This window comes from Equus caballus, chromosome 7 (genome assembly GCF_041296265.1).
Source record: "Equus caballus isolate H_3958 breed thoroughbred chromosome 7, TB-T2T, whole genome shotgun sequence".
NCBI classification, from domain to species: domain Eukaryota; kingdom Metazoa; phylum Chordata; class Mammalia; order Perissodactyla; family Equidae; genus Equus; species Equus caballus.
Genome location: NC_091690.1, coordinates 46,113,109 through 46,137,709, shown reverse-complemented (window position 1 = coordinate 46,137,709; position 24,601 = coordinate 46,113,109). Strand labels below are relative to the sequence as shown.

Here is a 24,601-nt window from a genome sequence, read left to right as displayed (position 1 = left end):
CCACAAGGGATTTCTTTCAATTTTTAAAATTCACTGTGCCTCTTTGGAACAAAGGCTTTGCACATATTCTCTCTTCTTAAACATTATTTTGTCTTCCTTGATTCAAAAGCCTTCAGGTCTCAGCTCATGTATCAATTCTTCCAAGAAGCCTTCTCTGCCTCCTCAGAATAGGTCAGATTCTCGGGGTTTTCACTCTGGTAGTCACTCTGCCTTTCCTGCACAGCATCTGTCAGAGTCATTTCACTCTTGTTTTTCACTATCTGGTTAATGTCTGTCTTCCCTCCTGATTTGAGCTCCAGCAGGCACCATGTTGCTTTTCCTTCCTATTGCACATGCATCATTGCACACAGGACCAGGCCTGTAGAAATACTCAGTATTTAATTGCTGCATGAATGATCAAATTAATGAATAAACAAACTGCAGCTGCAGAAGAGGCAGGAACTGTCTGTTTGTCAATCTCTCTCCAGCGTCTAATATTCCCAAGTGCTCAAAATTGCCTACTGAGCAAATGAATGAACGAATGAACTACCTGACCATGATGGGGGTAAATATTGGAATAAACTATTGAGCAGTTTGTGGTCACTCTTTCTCTTGGGAATTTCAAGATAATCCTCTGCCTTAGTTATTGTTTTGTTATTAACCATCATGTCTACCTGTTAACACCCTAATATTTCCTTATTATCCAAGAGCTTTGTGTAGATCTTAGTTCCCAGACTGAAACAGATCTGGAATAAAATAGCAGCTCTACCAAGTGCTTTCTATGTGAACTTGGTCAAACTGATCAACATTTTAAATCCTCAGTTGCTCCCTTAATCTCTTGTCTACAAATGAGACAATTTTCTGAGTCTCGCCCAATCAGAACTAATTAATTGCTTCCATTTGAGGCTTTCAAGTGAATCGTGCTTTGGTGGGAGGGGGATTCACATCCCCCCACAGTAAATGTTGATTCGTCCAAGGATGCACAATGTAACTAAGCAGGAGCAAATGCAGCATCCCTGAGTACAGCTGATGTTGAACACGTAAGGGAGGGTCCCACAGATCTGAGAGGCTGAATTCTCATTGTTCCACAGGCCTGTCCCACTCGGGGCTTGCACTCATTCAGGAAGAACATAGCAATAATCCACGCCTTTCTGTTTAGGGGGATGCTAGCAGTACCTGTCCCTCATGTTCTTGAGTCAGCTCAGCCTCAGCAAGGCCATATCCTCATTCCTAGGAGCTGGTTCCCAGGAGTCCCTCAACCAAGTCAGAGCTGCCCTCACTCCAGAATCCCAGAAAACTGATTCTTCCACATCTATACTTTGAATGTATTTATTCTCTATTGCTGTTGGACCAAATTACCACAGACTTACTGCTGAACCCAACACACATTTATCTTACTGCTCTAGAAGTAGAAAGTCCCAAATCGGTCTTAGGAACCAAAATCAAGGTGTCATCAGAGCTGCGTTCCTACTGGAGATTCTAGGGGAATATCCGTTTCCTCACCTTTTCCAGCTTCTAGAGGCTGCCTGCATTTCTTGGCTAGGGGCCCCTTGATCCACTCCATCATCAAAGCCTGCAGTGTAGCATCTTCAGTCTCTCGGTCTCTCTCTCCTCTGCTTCTGTCACTCGATCCCCTTCCCCCGTTTGACTCTGCTGCCTCCTCCTTTCCCTTATAAAAACCCTAGGCATTAAATTGGCTCACCTGGATAACCTTCCCATCTCTGTTTCTCAACTTGGTCCATTTCCATGTAAAGTAACATATTCATAGGTTTCAGAGATGAGGATGAGGGCATCTTTGGAGGATCATTATTCTGTCTATTTATTGTACATAGGTTTGGTTTTCCTATTGTAGAGCCATCAACATCTGCCTCATGGTATAGATAATTGAACAAATATTTACCCCCCTCTCACCAGGCTAATCTTCCTCCTTCCCAGAGATGATATACATAGAGAATCAAAGAAACGTACACTTTCTGTGAGAAAAATGCAGCAATGACATCAGACAGCCAATGAAACCTTCTAAAATTCAAGAAATCTCATTACTTATATCTACTATCTATGGGTAAAGGACCAAGGAAATTTACTGGTTAATGTAATTTTATCTTCTACAGTTTCCTAAAATTTGGTGTCTCCATTGTGTGAAGATGTAAAAGTGTCTCCCTCTCGTTTGTCATCTCTGCCATGGCTTCCTGCAGTTTCATTCAAGGGAAACAAAATATTTTCTCTTGTTCTCAGGTCTGAACAATTTCCTGGAGTACAGTACTGACAAAGTTTTTGAGTAAAGATAAGCAGGTGAAGTTGCCCATCTAAACACCAGAAATTACACTGAGCTTCCTGTATACTGAGGAATAAATAACCCACATTGCAGATGGAAAGAATAAGGGAACAAAAAGAATTTAATGCCTCTTCCTTTCTATCTTAGGTGAATAACTATAGATAATCTTTCCTGCATTTCATTCATTTCTCAGCTGCTGTCTTATATGACTCCATCTATGCAGAGGGATCAGGAAACACATTTAAAACAGGTGGATAATTTTTTGGAGCAGATTTAATTGCTGTTATCTTCTGTAACTTGGGGGTTAGGAAATGTAGGGAGATGGGACTTCTGAGAAAGACCAGGGTCTAGCAGAATGCAATCTGATACGGCCTTTTGATCTGACCCTGACAAATCCATCTGGCAAGGAAATTCTGTGATTAAGGCCTTCCTAATTTGTTTTTCAAAGGAGACTTTAGATCATCTCTAAAATATTATCTTCCACGTGAATTGAAAAGATCTTTTGAACTGTTATTCTTTGAGCCATTAGGGGAAGATAAAGAAGACTTTGTAGTGTGTTTCCAGAAACTCATCGTCAGCAATGTGAATGGAGTCATGGTGGACATGCTCATGCTCGATTCCTGTGAAATCTAGAACTTTTCTGTGCCCCACAGTATGCTCAGAAAGCACTCCACACAGAAAAGGTCAGCTGAGGGCCAGTTCTTTGGTATCTTTGGGTTAAGCCCTTTTCTGAAGCCTCTCCTTCCTACAAACACTCTTCCAGATGCTGAAAGTCTATGAGCAGGAAAACCAGCCTGAAGGTATTTTCAAACCAACAACATCCAAAAGATCGGGAATGTTCACACCATAGTCTGGATTTTTAAATTTCTTTGTTCTGTTTTCTATAGGTTTAATTATTCACTCCTTCAAAAGTATTAATTACTCACCATGTCCAAGGCAGAGATCAGGAGAGAATGGGCCCTCCTTCATGGTGCTTTCATGGGAAAGGAGGTGATTTTACAGCCAGAGTTGACACTGAGGCTGAAAGATTCCTATAAACCAAGTCCTACAGCTAGACAATTGAAGTATGAACTATTTCACAGACTCTATCTCCTTTAATCCTTACGCAAAGCTGCAGATATTTTGAAAACTCAGATCATGATGTGTATACTTTAGGCTTTGTGGGCTAATGTAATAGTTAGGGTTCTCCAGAGAAATAGAACCAATAGGATACACAGAGACACACACAGACACACACAGATACATAAATGTGAAATATGAAAAGACTTATTATGAGGCATTGACTCACTTGATAATGGAGGCTGAGAAGTCCCACAGTCTGGCACTGGCCATCTGGGAACCCAGGAAAACCGGTGGTGTAGTTTGAAGGTCTAAGAGCCAGGGAGCCATAGATTAACATCAGGGCATGAAAGCCTGAGATCCAGCAGCACCGAGGGCAGGAGACTGATGTCTCAGCTCCAGCACTCAGCCTGAGTCAATTCAACTTCCTCCATCTTTTATTCTATGCAGACCCTCAGTAGATCGGGTGATGCCTATCCTCACGGGACAGGGCCATCTGCTTCACACAGTCCACAGACTCAAATGCTAAGCTCCTCTGGAAACACCTCACAGATACACCCTGAAATCACGCTTAACCAGCCATCTGAGCATCCTGCGCCCCAGGGAGGAGGACACAAAAATTAACCATCACAGCCAGATAGCTACAGCAACAGCTCAGCTCTGCCATTGTAGCATGAAAATGGCTATAGACGCTCAAAATTGAATGCTCATGGCTGTGTCTTCATAAAACTTTATCTATGGAGATATTATGGGTGTTCTGGGGAGCTCCTCATCTGACACCAATTTATTCATTCACTCTTCAAATATTCGGTGAGCACTTACTCTTTGGAAAGGCATCATGCTAAACTGAAAGAAACTAAAATTAACAAGGCAGACGAGATCCCCAGATCCCGGAGTCGTGAGGACATGTGGATTGGTCAGCTCAGGCTTCCATAACAAAACCACAGACTGAGCAGCTTAATCAACAGAAATTATTTTCTCACCGGTCTGGAGACTGGGAAGGCCAAGAGCAAGGTTTGTCAGGGTGGGTTCTGGTGAGAGCTCTCTTCCTGGCTTGCAGATGGCCACCTTCTCACTGTGTCCTCGCATGGCCTTTTCGTCCAGCTCAAGCCTGATGAGACAGAGAAACGAAACTCTTTGATGTCTCTACTTACAAGAGCACTATGCTATGATGAGGGTGCCACTCTCATCTAACCCTAATTATCTCCCAAAGGGCCATCTCCAAGTCCCATCAGGGGATTGCATATTGGGGCATCAGGGGTTAGGGCTTCAACACATGAATTTACAGGGCAGCACAAACATTCAGTCCACAACAGTCTGTAAGGTGGAAAACCAGGAGAAAGAGAAAATTAAGTATAGGAGATACTGTGGTCTAGGGACACACAGCCCTGTGGGGACACAGCAGAGGTGGAACCAGCCGTGGTTGGAGAGAGCTGGTGGGAGAGAGCTCTCGGTCAAGTGAGGGCAGCGTTCCGAGATGTTTACAGTTTGGGAGGCAGATCTCAGCATTCGCCCTCATATCTTCGCCTTTACAATCTATCAAATATATTCTCCTTATTTATCAGGGGAATAACAATAATAATTTCCTTGTGGGTCATTTTTGAATGTTAACTGAGAAAATAAAGATTAAGTTCTGGTAGGAAACCCAAAGACAAACAAGAATTAACCAGGACGAGTGAGCTTGGGGGTTCCCAGCTCATTTATCCAGAACTCTGTCAGTGATTTAGAAACAGCCATGAGACAGGCTCTGAAGTGGGGTTCCACTTCTCATGACAGGGCTCCAGTACATGACCACGCCCATCAAAGAGAGCAGGTGGGCAGGTTGAAGAGGTTTCTCCCTTCAGCTCTCCACGTTGGGGGTCTGCTGTGACAGCTCCCCTCACTGGTTGCCCCCTTTCCTGGTTCTGATGGTCACCGTGTGGATGAGGAAACAGGGACTCATTGAGGATTTAGCCCCTTGGTGGAGAACATAGAATCCAGACACAAGAAGTATATAACAAGAAGCTGTCGGACGCTAGCAGTTAAGGAGCCCATGTTCACGGAACCGGAAGTGTCTAGCTCAGGGACCATAAAACTACAGACAGCAGGATCTGCAGACTTGGAGTCATTAAATCTCAGTGATGACTCAGAGATGCCAAGAGTCTGGGCACTTGGGTCCTAAGATTGTGCATGCAAGAGTGACGATCCCGGATGTGGAAGTTCCTCAGGGTAGGAGGGGTGGCCTAAGAAGTGAAATGGAAGGAGGGGTATTGGGGAAGGAGTGGACAAAAGGAGTGAGTGGAGGGGCATTGGGGCTGCTTGGGGCTGCACGAACCTTGGAAGGACCCAGCTGGGCCACTCAGTCTTCCTCTGGGGCATTCTGGTGTGGGAGTTCGAAAGACCGATAGTGAGATGAGGCCAGGGCCCTGGGAAGAAGTGCGTGGGAAATTGTGTGAATGAGGATGGGAAAGTTGGGGAGAAGGTGAGGTGACCTGATTGGAATTGGGTTGTGTTGGAAGAGACTGGTATTGGGGGACCTGGGGAGTCACTGGGGGGATGAGGAGAAAGTGAGGGTTACAGGTAGTTGGAGAGAGACTGCATCAGGGGTAACTGCAGGCACAGAGAGGGGCAGGGTAGGATGGGAGACACCAGGAGGGACAGAGGATACAGGGAGATGTGCAGGAATGGGGAGCTCAGAGGGCTTGGGGCTGTGGGACGGGGGCTGCGTAGGTCTGAGGCGGTACAGCAAATGGAGGAACAGGAGGGGTGGGGGTGATAAATTGGGGAGGTCTGGGGGCCTGAGGGAAGTGAGGAGAGCTGCCTGGACTGGCAAAACTCAGGATATGCTGAAGATTATGGACACAGCAATCCGGGATGGACAGAGGTCCTATGGTTCTCAGGTGATTGGGACCACTGAGTATAAACAGGGTGGGTGACAGGGACAAGTATGAGAAACTGGAATGTGTGGTTGACAAAGAAGGGAGTGAAGTACAAGAATCCTGAAAGAATGAAAAGGAGTGAGGATTTAGAGAGGAATTAGAGTAACTTTGATATGGAGTGGAGTTTGGGAGGGAGACAGGAAGGCTTGAGGGGTCTGGCTACCTGATAGGGCTCAGGGGGCCAGGTGAGGGGCGGAGAGGCTGCTGCTGGAATGCAGATGAGGGAGAGCATGGAGAGAATGGGCAGGCTGGGCCAGCAAGACCAGGGAGAGAAGCAGCTGATGGGCATTTGAAGGAATCAGAGTGTTCCCACTGCTCTTTGGCAGCTGGGGGCAGGGTGATTCTGGGCTTCACAGAGGTGACTGAACTAGGGAGCTTGGAATGGGAGAGAAAATGGGACAATTAGGGGACAGGCAAGGGGTTTGGATAGGGTGGACGTGGCATATGTAGTTGGACTAGGGAGATAAAGGTAGGAGAACACAGTGATGGTTGCAGGACAGAGAGGGGAAGGAGGTGGAGAAAAGGACTGAGAAGTGGTGAGAAGAGGGGGGAGCCTGGAGGAGCGAGGTGAAGAGACCAGTCTCAGGAGTTTCTCCAAGAAAAGAGGAGGAAGGAGCAGTTGTGCCCACACCTCTCTCTCTGCCCCCTCATCCATGGGTAGATGTGCCGTGTAATGCCTTCGAGCAACTGTTGTTGCGATAATGAATACAGCACTGACTCCTTCTTCGGAGAGAACACAGGATGGTTTTCTGATTTCAAAGCAATGCAGGAAAAACGCAGAACATTGGAAATGTTTGAAAAGCACAAAGACAAACTAAATGCCAGGAATCTCACAGTGAAAATATCATGGTTGACTTGATGTGCATGTTTCTCTCTGTCTCTCGCTCTCGTACTTTGACTTCCTGTCACCCACACTGAAGTGGGTAACACCCCCTGGGGCACACTTGGTTCTCATCCCCTCCAGGTTGTTCTGAGGCCAAAGAGCCTGGCGTGGAGCTGGTCCAGGAGGCTTCTGCTCATGTCGACTACCACTCACTCAGAAGCCACCACTGGGAGGGTGGAACCCTATGAGTGAGGTCAGTGTTCGCCAGCTCCAGGCACTCCTCTGATGGCGTCATGATTTCTGCCACACATGATGTCCTCTGTCAGTTACATTTATCTTTACCCTGACTCTCAGGTTTTTTCACTTAGCATTATCCTAAGCAATCACCAATTTTCTTCTTCAATATACTTGAAATTAATCCGAGTTCATAAAAATTGAGAAAAGCTACATCTATATAACAACTAACATCTCAAGGATTATATCTTGGACAGAAGATTTTAAGGGTGCTCATTTCTTCCATAGCACTCACCTCCGTTTGTGCTGAGCTCCGTTCCTTTGTGCAATTGCTAACTCACACATGTCTCTCTCACCACATTTCTGCTCTAAGGAGTTAGAACTGTGTGTGTTTTGCGTCCCCACTGGGTATCGAGTGCCAAGCACATAGCACAGGGCCAGACTCATGGGAAGGGATCTATCACCATTTGCTAAGTGACCAAATAGATTATTTACACATCAAACAACTCTGTAAGCAAAGTAGCTTTTACACCCACTTTAGGGTGAAGAAAATGAGGCTTAAGGATAGGAACTAGTTTGTCCATGTTCACGCAGCCAGCACGTAGCAGAGCCAGGATGTGTCCCCATTGTAGAGAGACTGCAGATAAACACAAATGCTCAAAAATGCTGCTACCCAGAGACAATGCCTGAAAGGAGGGTTGACAGGAAATGAAGTTGGACAGTCTGCGTGGAGTGGTACTGGAAGCAATCTGCATGCTGGGAAAGGAGGAGTTTGGGGTTTATGCCATCTGCCTTACAAAGCTATCTGGAGCTTTCAGACAGGAAAGTGATTTATCCTTCTGAGGATTGTTGTCTTTACGGAGAGAGACGAGTGAAATAAAGAGACTGGAAAATGGTAAAATGTGTTTCTGTTCCCACACCCAGAGATGACGCCATCCTCTAGAGTGAGAATCAGAGAAGTCAGGGTTTGAGCATCACCAGCCACAGACAGAAGTAATTATTCACCTACATGGCTTTGTTGCTTTCTTTTTAATAATTTTTGTGTTTGATGTTTTTATTTTTCACTGTACAAAAAATTCAAAAATTGCTTCTTGGTTAAATCATTTAAACACCACAGAAGTCTATAAATTGAAAGTTTCTCCTCACATCCCATTTCTGACCCATCTCTCCCTGCAGACACACACAGTCATTCTTTCTACAGTTCCGTCCTGTTTACAGTTTATATCTGTCCTTCTAGTCATTGTTTTTATGCATGTACACACATATCCCTCTGAGTCAGGGACTAATGTTCAGGATGTGGTGCTCATAATGGAAGGAGATGATCCTTCACATACTACACCAGAGGTCAGCAAGCCTTCTGTAAGGGCCCAGACAGGAAATATTTTCAGCTTTGTGAGCCATCCAGTCTCTGTCACAATGTCAACTCTGTGGTTGTAGCAAAAGCAGCCACGGACAGTAGACAAACAGCTGGATGTGGCTGGGTGCTCCTTAACTGCTGGCATCCGACAGCTTCTGGTTATATACTTCTTGTGTCTGGATTCTATGTTCTCCACCAAGGGGCTAAATCCTCAATGAGTCCCTGTTTCCTCATCCACACGGTGACCATCAGAACCAGGAAAGGGGGCAACCAGTGAGGGGAGCTGTCACAGCAGACCCCCAACGTGGAGAGCTGAAGGGAGAAACCTCTTCAACCTGCCCACCTGCTCTCTTTGATGGGCGTGGTCATGTACTGGAGCCCTGTCATAAGAAGTGGAACCCCACTTCAGAGCCTGTCTCATGGCTGTTTCTAAATCACTGACAGAGTTCTGGATAAATGAGCTGGGAACCCTCAAGCTCACTCGTCCTGGTTAATTCTTGTTTGTCTTTGGGTTTCCTACCAGAGCTTAATCTTTATTTTCTCAGTTAACATTCAAAAATGACCCACAAGGAAATTATTATTGTTATTCCCCTGATAAATAAGGAGAATATATTTGATAGATTGTAAAGGCGAAGATATGAGGGTGAATGCTGAGATCTGCCTCCCAAACTGTAAACGTCTCAGAATGCTGCCCTCAGTTGACTGAGAGCTCTCTCCCACCTGCCCACTCCAACCACAGCTTGTTACACTTCTGCCGTGTCCCCACAGGGCTGTGTGTCCTTAGACCACAGTATCTCCTATACTGCATGTTCTTTCTCCTGTTTTCCATCTTGCAGACTGTTGTGGACTGAATGTTTGTGCTGCCCTGTAAATTCATGTGTTGAAGCCCTAACCCCTGATGCCCTAATACGCAATCCCCTGATGGGACTTGGAGATGGCCCTTTGGGAGATAATTAGGGTTAGATGAGAGTGGCACCCTCATCATAGCATAGTGCTCTTGTAAGTAGAGACATCAAAGAGTTTCGTTTCTCTGTCTCTTCAGGCTTGAGCTGGACGAAAAGGCCATGCGAGGACACAGTGAGAAGGTGGCCATCTGCAAGCCAGGAAGAGAGCTCTCACCAGAACCCACCCTGACAAACCTTGCTCTTGGCCTTCCCAGTCTCCAGACCGGTGAGAAAATAATTTCTGTTGATTAAGCTGCTCAGTCTGTGGTTTTGTTATGGCAGCCTGAGCTGACCAATCCACAGGTCCTCACGACTCCGGGATCTGGGGATCTCGTCTGCCTTGTTAATTTTAGTTTCTTTCAGTTTAGCATGATGCCTTTCCAAAGAGTAAGTGCTCACTGAATATTTGAAGAGTGAATGAATAAATTGGTGTACGAGGAGCTCTGATGAATTTCCTAGGATGGGAGTCCGCAGCGACTCACGGGTTAAATTTGCCTCGCTGCCTGTTTCTGTGCAGCCCACAAACTAAGAATAGTCTTTACATTTTTACATTGCTGAGAAAAGTCAAAAGAAGAATGATATATCTTGTCACATGAACAGTGCATAAAATTCAAATTTGCTCTCCATGTGTAGTTTTATTAGAACACAGCCATGAGCATTCAATTTTGAGTGTCTATAGCCGTTTTCATGCTACAGTGGCAGAGTTGAGTTGTTTCTGTAGCTATCTGGCTGTGATGGTTAATTTTTGTGTCCTCCCTGGGGCGCAGGACGCCCAGATGGCTGGTTTAGTGTGATTTCAGGGTGTATCTGTGAGGTGTTTCCAGAGGAGAGTAGCGTTTGAGTCCATGGCCTGTGTGATGCAGATGGCCTTCTACCGTGAGGATGGGCATCACCCGAACCACTGAGGGTCTGCATAGAATAAAAGATGGAGGAAGTTGAATTGACTCAGGCTGAGTGCTGGAGCTGGGGCATCAGTTTCCTGCCCTTGGTGCTCCTGGCTCTCAGGCTTTCAGGCCCAGATGTTAATCTACTGCTCCCTGGTTCTTAGGCCTTCAAACTACACCACCGGCTTTCCTGGGTTCCAAGATGGCCAGTGGCAGACTGTGGGACTTCTCAGCCTCCATTATCAAGTGAGTCAATGCCTCATAATAATTCTTTTCATATTTCATATTTATGTGTTTGTGTGTGTGTGTGTATCCTATTGGTTCTATTTCTCTGGAGAACCCTGACTAATACACTGGCCCACAAAGCCTAAAATATACACATCATGATCTGAGCTTTCAATATATCTGAAGCTTTGTGTGAGGATGAATGGAGATGGAGTCTGTGAAATAGTTCATACTTCAATTGTCCAGCCGTAGGACTTGGTTTATAGGAATCTTTCAGCCACTGAGTCAAGTCCATGAAGGAGGGCCTGTTCTCTCCTGATCTCTGCCTTGGACATGGCGAGTAATCAATATTTTTGAATGAGTGAATAATTAAATTCATAGAAAACAGAACAAAAAAAATTTAAAAATCCAGACTATGGTGTGAACATTCCCGATCTTTTGGATGTTGTTGGTTTGAAAATACCTTCAGGCTGGTGTTCCTGCTCATAGAATTTTGGCATCTGGAAGAGTGTTTGTAGGAAGGAGAGGCTTCAGAAAAGGGCTTAACCCAAAGATACCAAAGAACTGGCCCTCAGCTGGCCTTTTCTGTGTGGAGTGCTTTCTGAGCATACTGTGGGGCACAGAAAAGTTCTAGATTTCACAGGAATCGAGCATGAGCATGTCCACCATGACTCCATTCACATTGCTGACACGATGGGTTTCTGGAAACACACTACAAAGTCTTCTTTATCTTCTCCTAATGGCTCAAAGAATAACAGTCCTGATTTTCCATGGGAGAAGAGGATATAGTTCAAAAGATCTTTTCAATTCACCTGGAGAGATAATATTTTAGAGATGATATATAAGACTATAGAAAGATAACAAAAGTTTGCTTTGGGAAAAAACTAATTTAAGATGTCTTTAATCACAGAATTTCCTTTCCAGATGCATTTCTCAGGGGAAGATCAAAAGGCCGTATCAGACTGCATTCTGCTAGACCCTGGTCTTTCTCAGAAGTCCCATCTCCCTACATTTCCTAATCCCCAAGTTACAGAAGATAACAGCAATTAAATCTGCTCCAAAATATAATCTATGTGTTTCCTTATCCTTCTGCTTCAGGATTTGTGAAATATTACTTTGTGCATGCAGTCATATAAGACAGAAGCTGAGAAATGCATGAAATGTGGGAAAGATTACCTATAGTTATTCACCTAAGATAGAAAGGAAAATGTATTAAATTATTTTCATTCCCTTATTCTTTCCATCTGCAATGTGAGTTATTTAATCCTGGATGCACAGGAACCTCAGTGTAATTTCTGAAAATTAGTTGGGAAACTCTCCTGCTTATCTTTACTCAAAAACTTTGTCAGTACTGTTCTCCAGGAAATTACTCAGGCCTCTGCAGAAGAGAAAATATTTTGTTTCCCTTGAATGAAACTGCAGGAAGCCATGGAAGAGATGACAAACGAGAGGGAGACACCTTTACATCTTTACACAATGGAGACACCAATTTTAGGAGATCACAGAAGGTAAAATTACATTAACCAATGGAATTTCTTGGTCTTTTGCCCATAGATAATACATATACATGATGATATTACTTGAATTTTGGAAGGCTTCATTAGCTATCTGATGCCATTGCTGCATTTCTCTCACAGAACGTGTACGTTTCTTTGATTCACTGTGTATATCAGCTCTGGGCAGGAGGGAAATTGGTGGGGTGAGAGGATGGTAAATATTTGTTCTAATATCTCTACTATGAGGGAAATTTTGATGGCTCTACAATAGGCAAGCTAAACCTATGTACAATAAGTATGGTAGAGAGAATAGTGATCCCCCAAAGATGCCCACATCCTCATCTCTGGATTTGTAAGTATGTTACTTTACATGAAAAAACAGATTTTGCCGAAATAATTATACTAAGAATCTTGAGATGGGAAGATTATCCAGGTGAGCCAATGTAATGCCTAGGGTTTTTATAAGGGAAAGGAGGAGGCAGCAGAGTCAAACAGGGGAAGGGGATCGAGTGAAAGAAGCAGAGGAGAGAGAGGCAGAGAGACTGAAGATGCTACACTGCAGGCTGTGATGATGGAGTGGATCAAGGGGCCCCTAGCCAAGAAATGCAGGCAGCCTCTAGAAGCTGGAAAAGGTGAGGAAACAGATATTCCCCCAGAATTTCCAGGAGGAACGCAGCTCTGATGACACCTTGATTTTGATTTCTATGACCAATTTGGGAGTTTCAACTTCTAGAGCAGTGAGATAAATTTGTGTTGGGTTCAGCAGTAAGTCTGTGGTAATTTGGTCCAACAGCAATAGAGAATAAATACATTCAAAGTATAGATGTGGAAGAATCAGTTTTCTGGGATTCTGGAGTGAGGGCAGCTCCGATTTGGTTGAGGGACTCCTGGGAACTAGCTCCCAGGGATGAGGATACGGCCTCGCTGAGGCTGAGCTGACTCAAGAACACGAGGGACAGGTACTGTTAGCATCCCTCTAAACAGAAAGGCGTGGATTACTTGCTATGTTCTTCCTGAATGAGTGCAAACCTCGAGTGAGACAGGCCTGTGGTACAGCGAGAATTGAGCCTCTCAGATCCATGGGACCCTCCCTTACGTGTTCAACATCAGCTGTACTGAGGGATGCTGCATTCGCTCCTGCTCAGTTACATTGTGCATCCTTGGACGAATCAACATTTACTGTTGGGGGCATGTTCATCCCCCTCCCACCAAAGCACGATTCACTTGAAAGCCTCAAATGGAAGCAATTCATTAGTTCTGATTGGGCGAGAGTCTGAAAACTGTCTTATTTGTACATGAGAGATGCAGGGGGCAACTGAGGACTTAAAATGTTTCTCAGTTTGGCCAAGTTCAAATGGCAAGTACTTGGTGGAGCTGCTATTTCATTCCAGATCTGTTTCAGTCTGGGAACCAAGATCTACACAAAGCTCTTTGATCATAAAGAAATATTAGGGTGTTAACAGGTAGGCATGATGATTAATAACAAAACTATAACTAAGGCAGAGAATTATTTTGAAATTCCAAAGAGAAAGAGGCACCTTAAACTGATCAATAATTTAATCTAATATTCTACCTCCATCATGATGGAAGTTCATTCATTCATTCGTTCATTTGTTCAGTAAGTAACTTGGGAAGTGTTAGACGTGGAGAGAGATTGAAAACAAGACAGTTCCTGCCTCTTCTGCAGCTGCAGTTTCTTCGTTCATTAATGTGATCAGTCATGCAGCAATTATGCGTTGAGCATTTCTACAGGCCTGACCCTGTGTGAAATGCTGATGATACAATAGGAAGGAAAAGCAGCATGGTGCCTCCTGCAGCTCAGATCTAGAGGGAAGACAGATATTAACCAGATAGTGAAAAACCAGAATGAAATGACTCTGACAGATGCTCTGCAGGAAAGGCACAGTGGCTATCAGAGTGAAAAACCAGAGACTCTGACATATTCTGAGCAGGCAGAGAAGGCTTCTTGGAGGAATTGACACATGAGCTGAGATCTGAAGGCCTATATAGTTTTGAGTCAAGGAAGGTGTAAGAGTGTTTCAAGAAGAGGGAATATATGCAATGCCTTTGTTCCAAAGAGGCACAGTGAATATAAAGAATTCAAAGAAATCCCATGTGGCTGGAATCATGGTGAGTATGTGGCAGACGAAGCTGGAGAGGTAATCAGGAGACAATCCAAGCAAATTCTCATTGATTATGGATTTGGGGTTTGATCCTACTAGTAATGAGTTTAACAAAGGAGTGACATGATTTTATTTGTGTTTTGAAAATATCTCTCAGGCGGCTATGTAAAGGATGCATTGGAAGGTGACAAGAGGAGAAAAAGGTGGTCAGTTGGGAGGATAGTGCAGTTGTTCCGGCAAGTGAAGATGGCAGCCTGCCCAAGGAGAGGGTGATGGTGATTGAGCCAGCTGGACATATTGGGGACAGATTGAGAAGATGAGAACAACAGGATTGGGGCCGGCCCAGTGGCATAGTGGTTAAGTTGGTGCAGTGGGCTTCACCAGCCTGGGGATTCACGGGTTCAGATTCTGGGGGCAGACCTACACACTCTCATCAAGCCAAGCTGTGGTGACATCCTACATAGGAGAACTAGAGGGACTTATGACTAGGATATACAACTATGTATTGGGGCTTTGGGGAGAAAAAAAAGGGAAGAATGGCAACAGATGTTAGCTCAGGGTCAATTGTCTTTACCAAAAAACGCATACCTAAAACCCAAAAAGAACAGCATTGTATAGCGGATAGGTTGTGAAGTGAAGTAGGATCATTGTTAAGAGTAACTTTCAGAGCTCAAAGATGTGCCACATGATGGATGCAGTGCCATTTAGAAAGAAAGACACCATGGGAAAGAACTGGATTAGGATAAAGATTGCAAGTCTTATATCGGAAGGCTGAGTTGAAAGTGCCCTTGAGATATCAAAAATGTCAAATAAGTAAGTGGAGATATTGCTCTAGACCTCAGAGGAGAGTTCAGATCTAGAGAAACATACAGAACCATCATTTGCATTCAGATGTGACTGAATCTAAGGAATGGGTGCTATCGTCTAGGAGGAAAGAAATTAACGAGAACTGAAGTTCTTCTGGAACCAACACATTGGATAGAGCTATAAAGGAGACAGAGAGAAAACCTACAGAGAATGGAAGGAAGACATGGGGGGTGTGTAAGGAGAATCTATAGGGGATAAGGATGGAGAGTTTCGTGAGAAAGTAGTGATAGATGGCGTCAGAAGTTTCTGAGAGGGCTTTTAGGGACACGGAGATCACTGTAGGTCTAAGAGATATATGTCTTGGTGGAATCATGGGGGAAAGAAGCCATATTTGCATGGGCTTAGGAAGTGAGTTTAAGGCAAGGAAATGGAGACTGAGAGATAAGTTAACTCTTGACTGGTAGCTAGAAGGGGGCCAAGTAGCACATGTTTGCAAAATGGAAGACAACTAAACTTGTTTATGTAACTTTGGGAAGAAAACTGTTGAGAAGGTGAGGGAAGAAATGAGGGATGGAGGGAGGAAGAGAAAGAGAGAGAGAGAGAGAATGTGTGAACAATAATGTGAGGATAGTTGATAAGGCAGGAATGATGGGATCCAAAAAACAGGTGGAAGCATTGTCTTCAGAGAAGAGAAGGGAATTGTGTCGATGACACAGGAATGTGGAGGGGATGCACGCTGACGTTTGGTGGCTATAGTGGATTGTGTGAAATATGCAAAGTATTGTAATGACTTTGATTTTGTCTGTGAAATAGGTGATGAGAACATTTTTGAGAAAGGGGGAGGAGAGAGAAGATTGAACAATGGAACCAGTGCTGGGTGAACAAGGTAACAAGAGAAATGCACAAGGACTTCCTGGCAGAATCCTAGACTCCTTTAAATGGAAAGGATGACTCAAGGGATTTCACAGAAGATGGAAGAGTTGAGAAAACATAGGTGAAAGGACTTGTAAGTTTAAATCACTAAGTGTTGGTTCTTTGTAATCACTCCTGTGAATTATCCCATGCCATTCCTGCTTTTCCCTTGTGGTTTTGCACAGGGTGCTGAAAATATGAGGAAGTCTTTTTAAGAAAGTCTAAAATGCCAGCTAACACTTATGTCTGTTTAATTTATAAATATGTGCATCATTTCCTTCCATTTCCCCCTTTTTGTGAGTGCTGCTGAGTGACTGTAAGAAAGAAGTGTGTGCAGAGAAGGATAGAATAATGTGGCTCTGAGTAGAACGTGCATCACCACTTTGGATCATTGATTCTTGCTTATCTAGTTAACCAAGCATGGCACATAGTAGGTGTTCAGTAGGAGTGGTGATGCAAAAAAGTCAAGATGAACACAGTTCCCTAAGGAGTAAAAGCAAAATATGTTTTTAAAAATAAACGTTTAACCTGAGACCACTGCTAATGGTGAACGAGTCTGGGAGTAAGCAAAATGTGAGCCAGCCTAGGGCATGACCTGCTGTTCACCCAGGTTGTCCAGTGTGATAGGCATGTGCTGCTGAAGCAGATCAGTTGGTGAAGTATTCTGGGAGCAACGCATGATCATACCATGAAGGGTCTGGATGCATCAGACATAGTCCTGCTGGAAAGCGTGAAAGTCTCAGAATCAGCTTTGGTTTTCCTGACCCTTTTGAGCCATTTCCCGTATTGTTCCCGAACCTGCCGAGGAAAAGCATACTCTGGATCAGCTCACTGAGAGGGGTGAGGATGGGAAGAGTCCTGGGCGGCAGTTGGATAGTGGTACCTGCTGGCTAAGGAGGCAGTACACCAGGAAGATGGAGACGCCCTGCAGGCTGTTGATGATGGTGAAGAAGTAGGCCATGACGTGGGCAGCTGGACCCACCTGCAGGATTCCCAGACACCACGTGCATCCCAAGATGAAGAGCTGAGCTGTAGCTTTAAAAGTCAGCATCCTGTGGAGGAGGAGAAAGGAGGCTCCTAAGGCCCCCAGAGCAAGAAATCCAATGCCATTCACATCTCCACCCCACGGATGCTCCTGCCTTCCTCTGCTGGTGATGAGTTCTCAGGCTGCGCTGTGATCATCTTTGATCTTTGATTCCCCACAATGGAAATGGCACTCAGGTACAGGAGGGCAGCTTGATTTAGATGGAGGACGATAGTGATACTTCAAATGTAAGCTTCAAAAATTTTATGACGCTCCACAGGGATCCCTATTTTCACTCAGCCAACACTACTGAGGAGGTACTGTGCATCGGGCTCTGTGCTGGGGCCTGGGCATTAAAAATAACAAAGGCAAGATTCTATTTTCATTTGGAAAGGATGACGATAGGAATATGGAAGAAAAAGCGTTAAATTTGCACAAGGGTTCCTGGAGCAAAGGGCTGCCCAACCTCCTAGGTTTGATGTTGACTAGGATTTTTCCAGAGAAGGAAATGGACAAGGGGTGAGAAGTAACCTGAGCTGATGGTGCTGTGTGAAAGTGTAGGCTGGTGTGGGAGCAGGCACAGAGTTTTCTAAGTGCTTCATGGGAACATAAATCTTCTTTGCACTTTTGTCATGGGACTGCTGATAAAAGTCCAAAGAATGTTTATCAACCAATGTCAATTCTTCCTGCTGCTGAGGGAGGAACAATCTGGGATTAGAGATGGATGGAACGTTTTGGCTAGAGTGTCAGCCACACACCCCTGAATCTTAGCTGGCTGCCACAGAAGCATAGCTGGGTCTGATTACTCTGGGTTCTCAGAAGACCCTGAGAAGGGGCAGCAGGGGCTGCTGAGGCACATGGCTTCACTCTTGGTACCATACGTGGCTGTGGGCTGTCACCTTCTCCTCCGGCTTACCTTGTGTTCTGGAGGGTGGACACATCACTGTTAAGGAGAGAGAGCCTGCTTTTCAAAATCCAGAGGGTCATCAGAAAGAAAGCTAAGTTGACCTTCAGGAAACCACAGAAGGATTATTGATTAAATTTCAATCATTTTCTGTATCCTAGCCCGTCCAACATCAATTCCACATAGTTTTCATATTTCCTAACAGTGTTAGAGTTTGTAGTTTTGGGGGCAGTCTTAGAAAACCAAACTGAAACCATGACAACCCAAGGACATTCTGGCTCACCCACCCCCTTATAATTCTGCCCTTGTAATGACCCTCAGGTGAGCATGAAGGATGCTCTGAAGTCATCACTCACAGAGAAGATGGCACAGACTGGTCCAAGGAAGCCCCATATAAATCCACTTTCTGAGCGGAGCCAGCAGCTGATCAAGAGAGAGAATAGAAAATACATGGGTCCTTAGGGAAATAGAAGAACAAGGTAAAGACATCCCTTCATCCTTCAACAAATACTGAGTGTCTTGTCTGTGATAGGTGTTCTGCTTGGCTCTGAAGATACAGCAGCGAGCAAAGTAAACACCGTTTTAAGCCCCTGAAATCTCACATCAGTAGGAGGCACACAGTGAGACACACTGTGACAATAAACAAAATGTGGGGCGATGAGAATGTATCATAACTGTCCCACTTAGTTCTGGTCCTGAGAGATTAGGATGGTTAGTGAAGATTCCCCCCGGGAATTACAGGGTAGTTGAGATATGAACAACAAGTGGATGTCACTGAGATAAACAGTGTTGAAGTAGGGGAGAAGTCTGTAAATTCTTTAGGTTCACAGGACTCTAGTTTTCAAGGGTCCTGTGAACCTAACATGGTTTCAGAGGGTTTTTCCTGCGGTTTCAATTTGTTTATCTTTCACCTGCTGCAAAACCCATCCACTGAGTCTAAAAACATTTTTGTGGCTTTATTGAGACATATTTCACACCAGTAACATTCGCGGATTTAAACTGTGCATTCAGTGATTGTTAGTATATTCAGAGTTGTGCAACCATCACCACAGTCTAACTTTAGGAAATTTTCAGTTCCTCAGAAAGAAACTTCAGAGTGATGTCAGCATCATGATGGAGTGAGTTATTCCCTTTGTCTTCCCTCTAAGTTACAACCCACTGGAAAATCCATTGATGGACAGAGACTCCGTACACAGCGTTACAGGATGCCTGAGAGATCCACGATCTATACATCTGAAGGTGGGTGGACTGGACCCCAAGGACGCAGAGGAACTAGGGGAGCAGCCCCTTCTCCCTCCCCTCACAGCAGCAATCCAGGCAGGGGTCCTCACACCTGTGCATGTGCAAATGAGCACACGCTGTGGGGCAGAAACTAGAGGCACAGGGTGGTCATTGCCCATCCCCCTGTGGATCCACTGTATGTGCCTGCAAACAGAGACTGTGGGAGATGAAGCACCAGACATGGCTTGGTCCCTGCCCCTCCTCTAGTTGAACTGGTATATGTCCCTGTGAGCAGACACTGCAGGGGCAGAAACAACAGGCATGACTTACCCCTCCTCCCACACTGAGCACTGGCAGGCGGTGCACACACGTTGAGAATTCAGGACACGGAGGGGACCCAGTGACCCAGCCCCGTTTTCCCTTCCCTGGCAGTGAGGACAGAATACAAAATTCGGATTTTCCTGCCTGGATCAGGTCACTGTGACCTGAGTTTTCAAAATATACCAGCGGGCACTGGAGACTAAAGGATGCATGAGTGATCAGCAACAACAAACTTTCTCTGCTTAGCTCCTGCTCTCCACAGCCAGTGGAGAGTATAAATTGTGACCAGAGGCTGCAGGAACCACAAGAGAACCAGTGACCCAGCCCCAGTGGTGGCACCCACAACAGTGCATCCACCTGCATCAGGGGTTGCAAGAAAAGTCCCCAGGTCCCCAGGCCACCAGCAGTGACACTGACACTGGTGAACCCAGGACACCTCAGACAAGCCATGAGCAGCAGCACAGGAGGTGCACAGGGCAGCAGCATCCAAGCCCCTGGAGAACCTGTGGGGGAACATGAGGCCCAGGTGACCCCAGAAGCAGCAGAAGTGCTTGCAGCCTGGTGATCCTGGTGGGAACATCTGAGACCACAGCAGCATCACAAGCAGCAAGGCCCCAGCCACCTCAGAAGCACAAGTGGCACAAGGAAGAGACAGACAATGCCCCTGGCAGGGGCAGTGGAGTGTGGAAAGTGTGGGCTCAAATACCACCAGAACCAGCTCAGAACCAAAGTAACCAAAGCCATACCCAAATAAGAAAGGTGTTTACTCCCACAAATGCGCTGGCAGAGGATCAACTCATTAAGCACTCTGAAGAAGTACAGTAACACTGAAGGACGGAAAGAGGATGACAACCCTCCAAAACCAAACGTGAAGTCAAAGAAGATTGCAGTCTAACTGAGACAGAATTCAAAATAGCTGTCATGAAGAAACTCAGTGGGTTACACAAAAACTCAGAAAGACAGTTCAGGGGCTCAGGAATAAAATTAATGAACAGAAAGAGTAATTCATCAGAGATAGAACCTATTAAGAAAAATGAAACAAATTCTGGAGAAGAAGAACACAATTAATGAGATAAAAAATAAAGTAGAAAGCATTAAAAATAGAGTAGACCATGTGGAAGACAGAATTAGTGAGCTCAAAAATAGAAAACTAGAACTGATTCAGATGGAGGAAGAGAGAGAGCTAAATTTGTTTACAAAATGAAGAAATTCTATGAGAAATATCTGATTCTATTAGGAAAAGTAACACAAGGATAATAGGTATCCCAGAAGGAGAAGAGAGGGAGAAAGGAGCAGAAAGTTTATTCAAAGAAGTAATACCTCAGAATTTCCCAAATCTGGAGAAAGAAGTGGACATATAAAACAAATAGAACTGGACGTATGAAGCAATAGGAACTGAGCATATGAAGCAAACAGAACCCCTAATACATCAATGTAAAAAGATCCTCTCAAAGGCATATGTTATGAAAATTGTCCAGAGTGAATGACAAAGTAAGAATAGGAAGGGCAGCAAGAGAGAAGATAACAATACACAAGGTTGCCCAACAGGCTTTCAGCAGAAACCTCACAGGCGAGGACAGAGTGAAATGATATATTGAAAACACTGAAAGACAACGGAAATGGAAATATAAAACAACTGGAAAATAAGAGATGAAATGAAGGAGCCAAGAACGTACAATGGAGAATGGAAAGTCTCTTCAATAAATGGTGCTTGGAAAACTGGACAGCCACATGCAAAAGAATGAAAGTAGACCATTATCTTTCACCATACACAGAAATAAACTCAAAATGGATTACAAACTTGAAGGTAAACTCTGAAACCATAAAGCTTGTGAAAGAAAATATAGGTAGTACACTCTTTGACACCAGTCTTAGTAGCATCTTTTTGAATACCATTTCTCCTCAGACAAGGGAAACAAAAGAAAAAATAAACAAATGGGACTACATCAGACTAATAGGCTTCTACAAGGCAAAGGAAATCATCAACAAAACGAAAAGACAACCCACCAACTAGGAGAAAATATTTGCAAATCATATACCTGCCAAGGGGTTAATTTCCCAAATACATAAAGAAGTCATGCAACTCAACAACAACAAAAAACAAACAAACCAAACAAAAAAGTGGGCAGAATATATGGAAAGACATTTTCCCAAAGAAGATATACAGATGGTCAAGAGGTACATGAAAAGATGTTCAATATCAGTAATTATTAGGGAATTGCAAATAAAAACTACACTAAGATACCACCTTACACCTGTTAAAATGGCTATAATCACTAAGACTGAAAAGAACAAATGTGGGAGAGGTTGTGGAGAAAAGGGAACCCTCCTACACTGCTGGTGGGAATGCAAACTGGTGCAGCCACTCTGAAAAACAGTATGGAGATTTCTCAAAAAAATTAAAGATAGAAATGCCATACGATCCAGCTATCCAACTATTGGGTATTTATCCAAAGAACATGAAATCAACAATTCAAAGAGACTTTGCACCCCTCTGTTCAATGCAGCAGTATTCACATTAGCCAAGACATGGAAGCAACCCAAGTGCCCATAAACTGATGAATGGATAAACAAGAGTTGGTGTATATATACAATGGAATACTACTCAGCCATAAAAAAGACAAAACTGTCCCATTTGCAACAGAATACATGACCCTGAGGGTATAATGTTAAGTGAAATAAGCCAGACAGAGAAATACAAACACTGCATGAGTTCACTCATATGTGGAAGATAAATAAACACATGGAAAAAGAGAACAGATTAGTGGTTATCAGAGGGGAAGGGGATGGGGTGAGGATGAAAAGGGTAAAGGGGTGCATATGTATGGTGATGGATAAAAACTAGACTATTGGTGGTGAGCATGATGCAGTCTATACAGAAACTGAAAACTAATAATGTACACCTGAAATTACACAATGTAATAACCAATATGACTTCAATAAAAATAATTTTTAAAAAATTTAAAATGCCACATTAAAATTGCTACCTGTATCTAAAACCAAAGGACTGAAAGCAATCTAAATGTCCATTAATATAGGGCTAGCTATTGAAATTATCAAAAATTTACAAATAAAATATTATGCATGTATAAAAGAGAATGGAGAAGCTCTATATGTATAGCTGAAGAACCTTCAAGATATGATGTTAAATGAAAAAAATCAAAGTGCAGAAAAAGCATATGGTATGCAACCATTGGTACTAAAAATATATTAAAAAGAAAAATATGTGATTTTATATTAACAAAATGCTTTTGATAGAAAAAAAGAAACTTCATTCTCATTAGCGGTCACACATTCTTACTGTCAGGCACCCCACTCCCACCCTAGCCCCAGAGCACCATTAATCTACTTTCTGTCTCTATGGTTTGCCTATTCTGGACATTTCACATGAATGGAATCTTAAAATATGTGATCTGTTATGACAGGATTCTTTAATTTAGCATATAATTTTCAAAGTTCAATCATGTTGCAGGATGTTTTCATGGGTGAATAATATTTTTTATTCTTTTTTAATGGCTAAATAATGTTCTAGTGTACGGCTATGCCGCCCTTTGTTTATTCATTCATCAGTTGGTGGACATTTAGTTTCCAGTTTCTGGCTATTTTGAATGATGCTGCTATGAGCATTCATGTACAAGTTTTGTGTGGACGTATGTTGTCATTTCTTTTGGGAATATAACCAGGAAAGGAATTGCTGGGTCATGTGGTAGCTATGTGTTCCAATTTTGAGAAACCATCAAACTGTTTTCCAAAGCAGCTGCACTATTTTAAATACCAGCCAGCAATGGGTGAGGGTTCCGCTTTTCCCACAGCCTTGCAAACACTTTCTACCATCTGTCATTTTTTTCATTTTAACCATTAAAACTAATGAGTGTGAAGTGATATGTCATTTTGTGGTTTGTAATTTACCTTTTCCTATTGACTAATGATGTTGAAGAACTTTTCATGCACTTAGTGGTCATTTACATATCTTCAAAGAAATGTCTAAATTTCAAACAGTTCATATTTATATTGAATTATTTGTCTTTTGCTGTTGAGTTATTCAATTTAATTTTAATAATGGTACAATACAGAAGTTCTCTTATGAGGCCGGCCCCATGGCCGAGTGGTTAAGTTCGCACACTCCGCTGCAGGCGGCCCAGTGTTTTGTCGGTTTGAATCCTGGGCGTGGACAGGGCACTGCTCATTGAGCCATGCTGAGGCAGCGTCCCACATGCAACAACTAGAAGGACCCACAACTAAGAATATACAACTATGTACCAGGGGCCTTTGGGGAGAAAAAGGAAAAAAAATATAAAAAAAGAAGTTCTCTTATGATCACAGATTGGTTACTGAGACATAGAGAGCTTATGTCTATTGCTCAAGGTTCTACTAACAGACAGTGAGAGAATCCATTCTTGATCCACCATTAGTGCAAAGTATAGAGTGAGGTAGGACATTTCAGGACAGCAGAGAGTGAGGAAGGACATATCAGGACAATGAATTATATACTGAGAAGAATGTAATCAAGAAGGAACTGAAGTGTCTGAGACAGACACCCAGAAAGAGCTCAGCTGAGCAGGTGAACACAAATTTTAGCAGCATGTTGTCATTAAGAGGGCACGTCCCGGGAGAGTGGCTTCCTGAATGGAGGAGTGAGGACCTTGGTAAACTTGCTCTCCTTCTAAAGCTACAAGAATATAAGCAAAACAGCTAAAAGCAACCATTTCAAAACTCTAGCCACAGAACAAACTGAAAATAGCCTATCCAAGAGAACCTGCTGACCCTCAATAAGACTGGAGAGGAAGGAGTCTGTGAAGTTTCAACTTGGAGCCTTTTCCATTCCTTCTCTCCCCAGCTTGGTGGTGCAGCAGCCAAAAGTTGACAGCATTCCAGACAACAGAGGGAGCCGACTACATCCAGAGATCTGTTAACAGCATCATCATCCTTAGAGCACAGTCAGCATTTTTTTGGACCCTTTGACTCCCTGGGAACATTTTCTTCTCCAAATTTGATGGCTCTTTGATTTGACCAATAGGTCCTCTCAGTGGGGAACAAAAATGCCTACTCCATGGGCATTTCCAAACCAATAGCAAACTGCTGTCGCACACCAGCT

General features: G+C 43.7%; 1 protein-coding gene across 6 annotated transcripts in view; it reads right to left on the bottom strand.

Annotated features, from left to right (window-relative positions):
* Nucleotides 1–8,302: 8,302 nt before the first annotated feature.
* LOC100064396 (adhesion G protein-coupled receptor E2) overlaps nt 8,303–24,601 on the bottom strand; it is a 42,554-nt gene continuing 26,255 nt past the window's right edge. For 2 of the 6 annotated variants that reach the window (XM_014741459.3, XM_070273007.1), the window contains exons 14-18: nt 18,321–18,387; nt 17,977–18,068; nt 16,920–17,088; nt 16,724–16,834; nt 8,303–11,510 (exon numbers count right to left, since the gene is read on the bottom strand). In XM_014741459.3, coding sequence (XP_014596945.2) covers nt 11,502–11,510; nt 16,724–16,834; nt 16,920–17,088; nt 17,977–18,068; nt 18,321–18,387 — 448 coding nt within the window. In that variant the 3' untranslated portion in view covers nt 8,303–11,501. Of the gene's footprint in view, nt 11,511–11,566; nt 14,019–16,723; nt 16,835–16,919; nt 17,407–17,976; nt 18,069–18,320; nt 18,388–24,601 lie in introns of those variants that run through there. The other 4 variants (XR_011440591.1, XM_014741460.3, XR_011440592.1 and 1 more) reach the window with 4 other exon arrangements.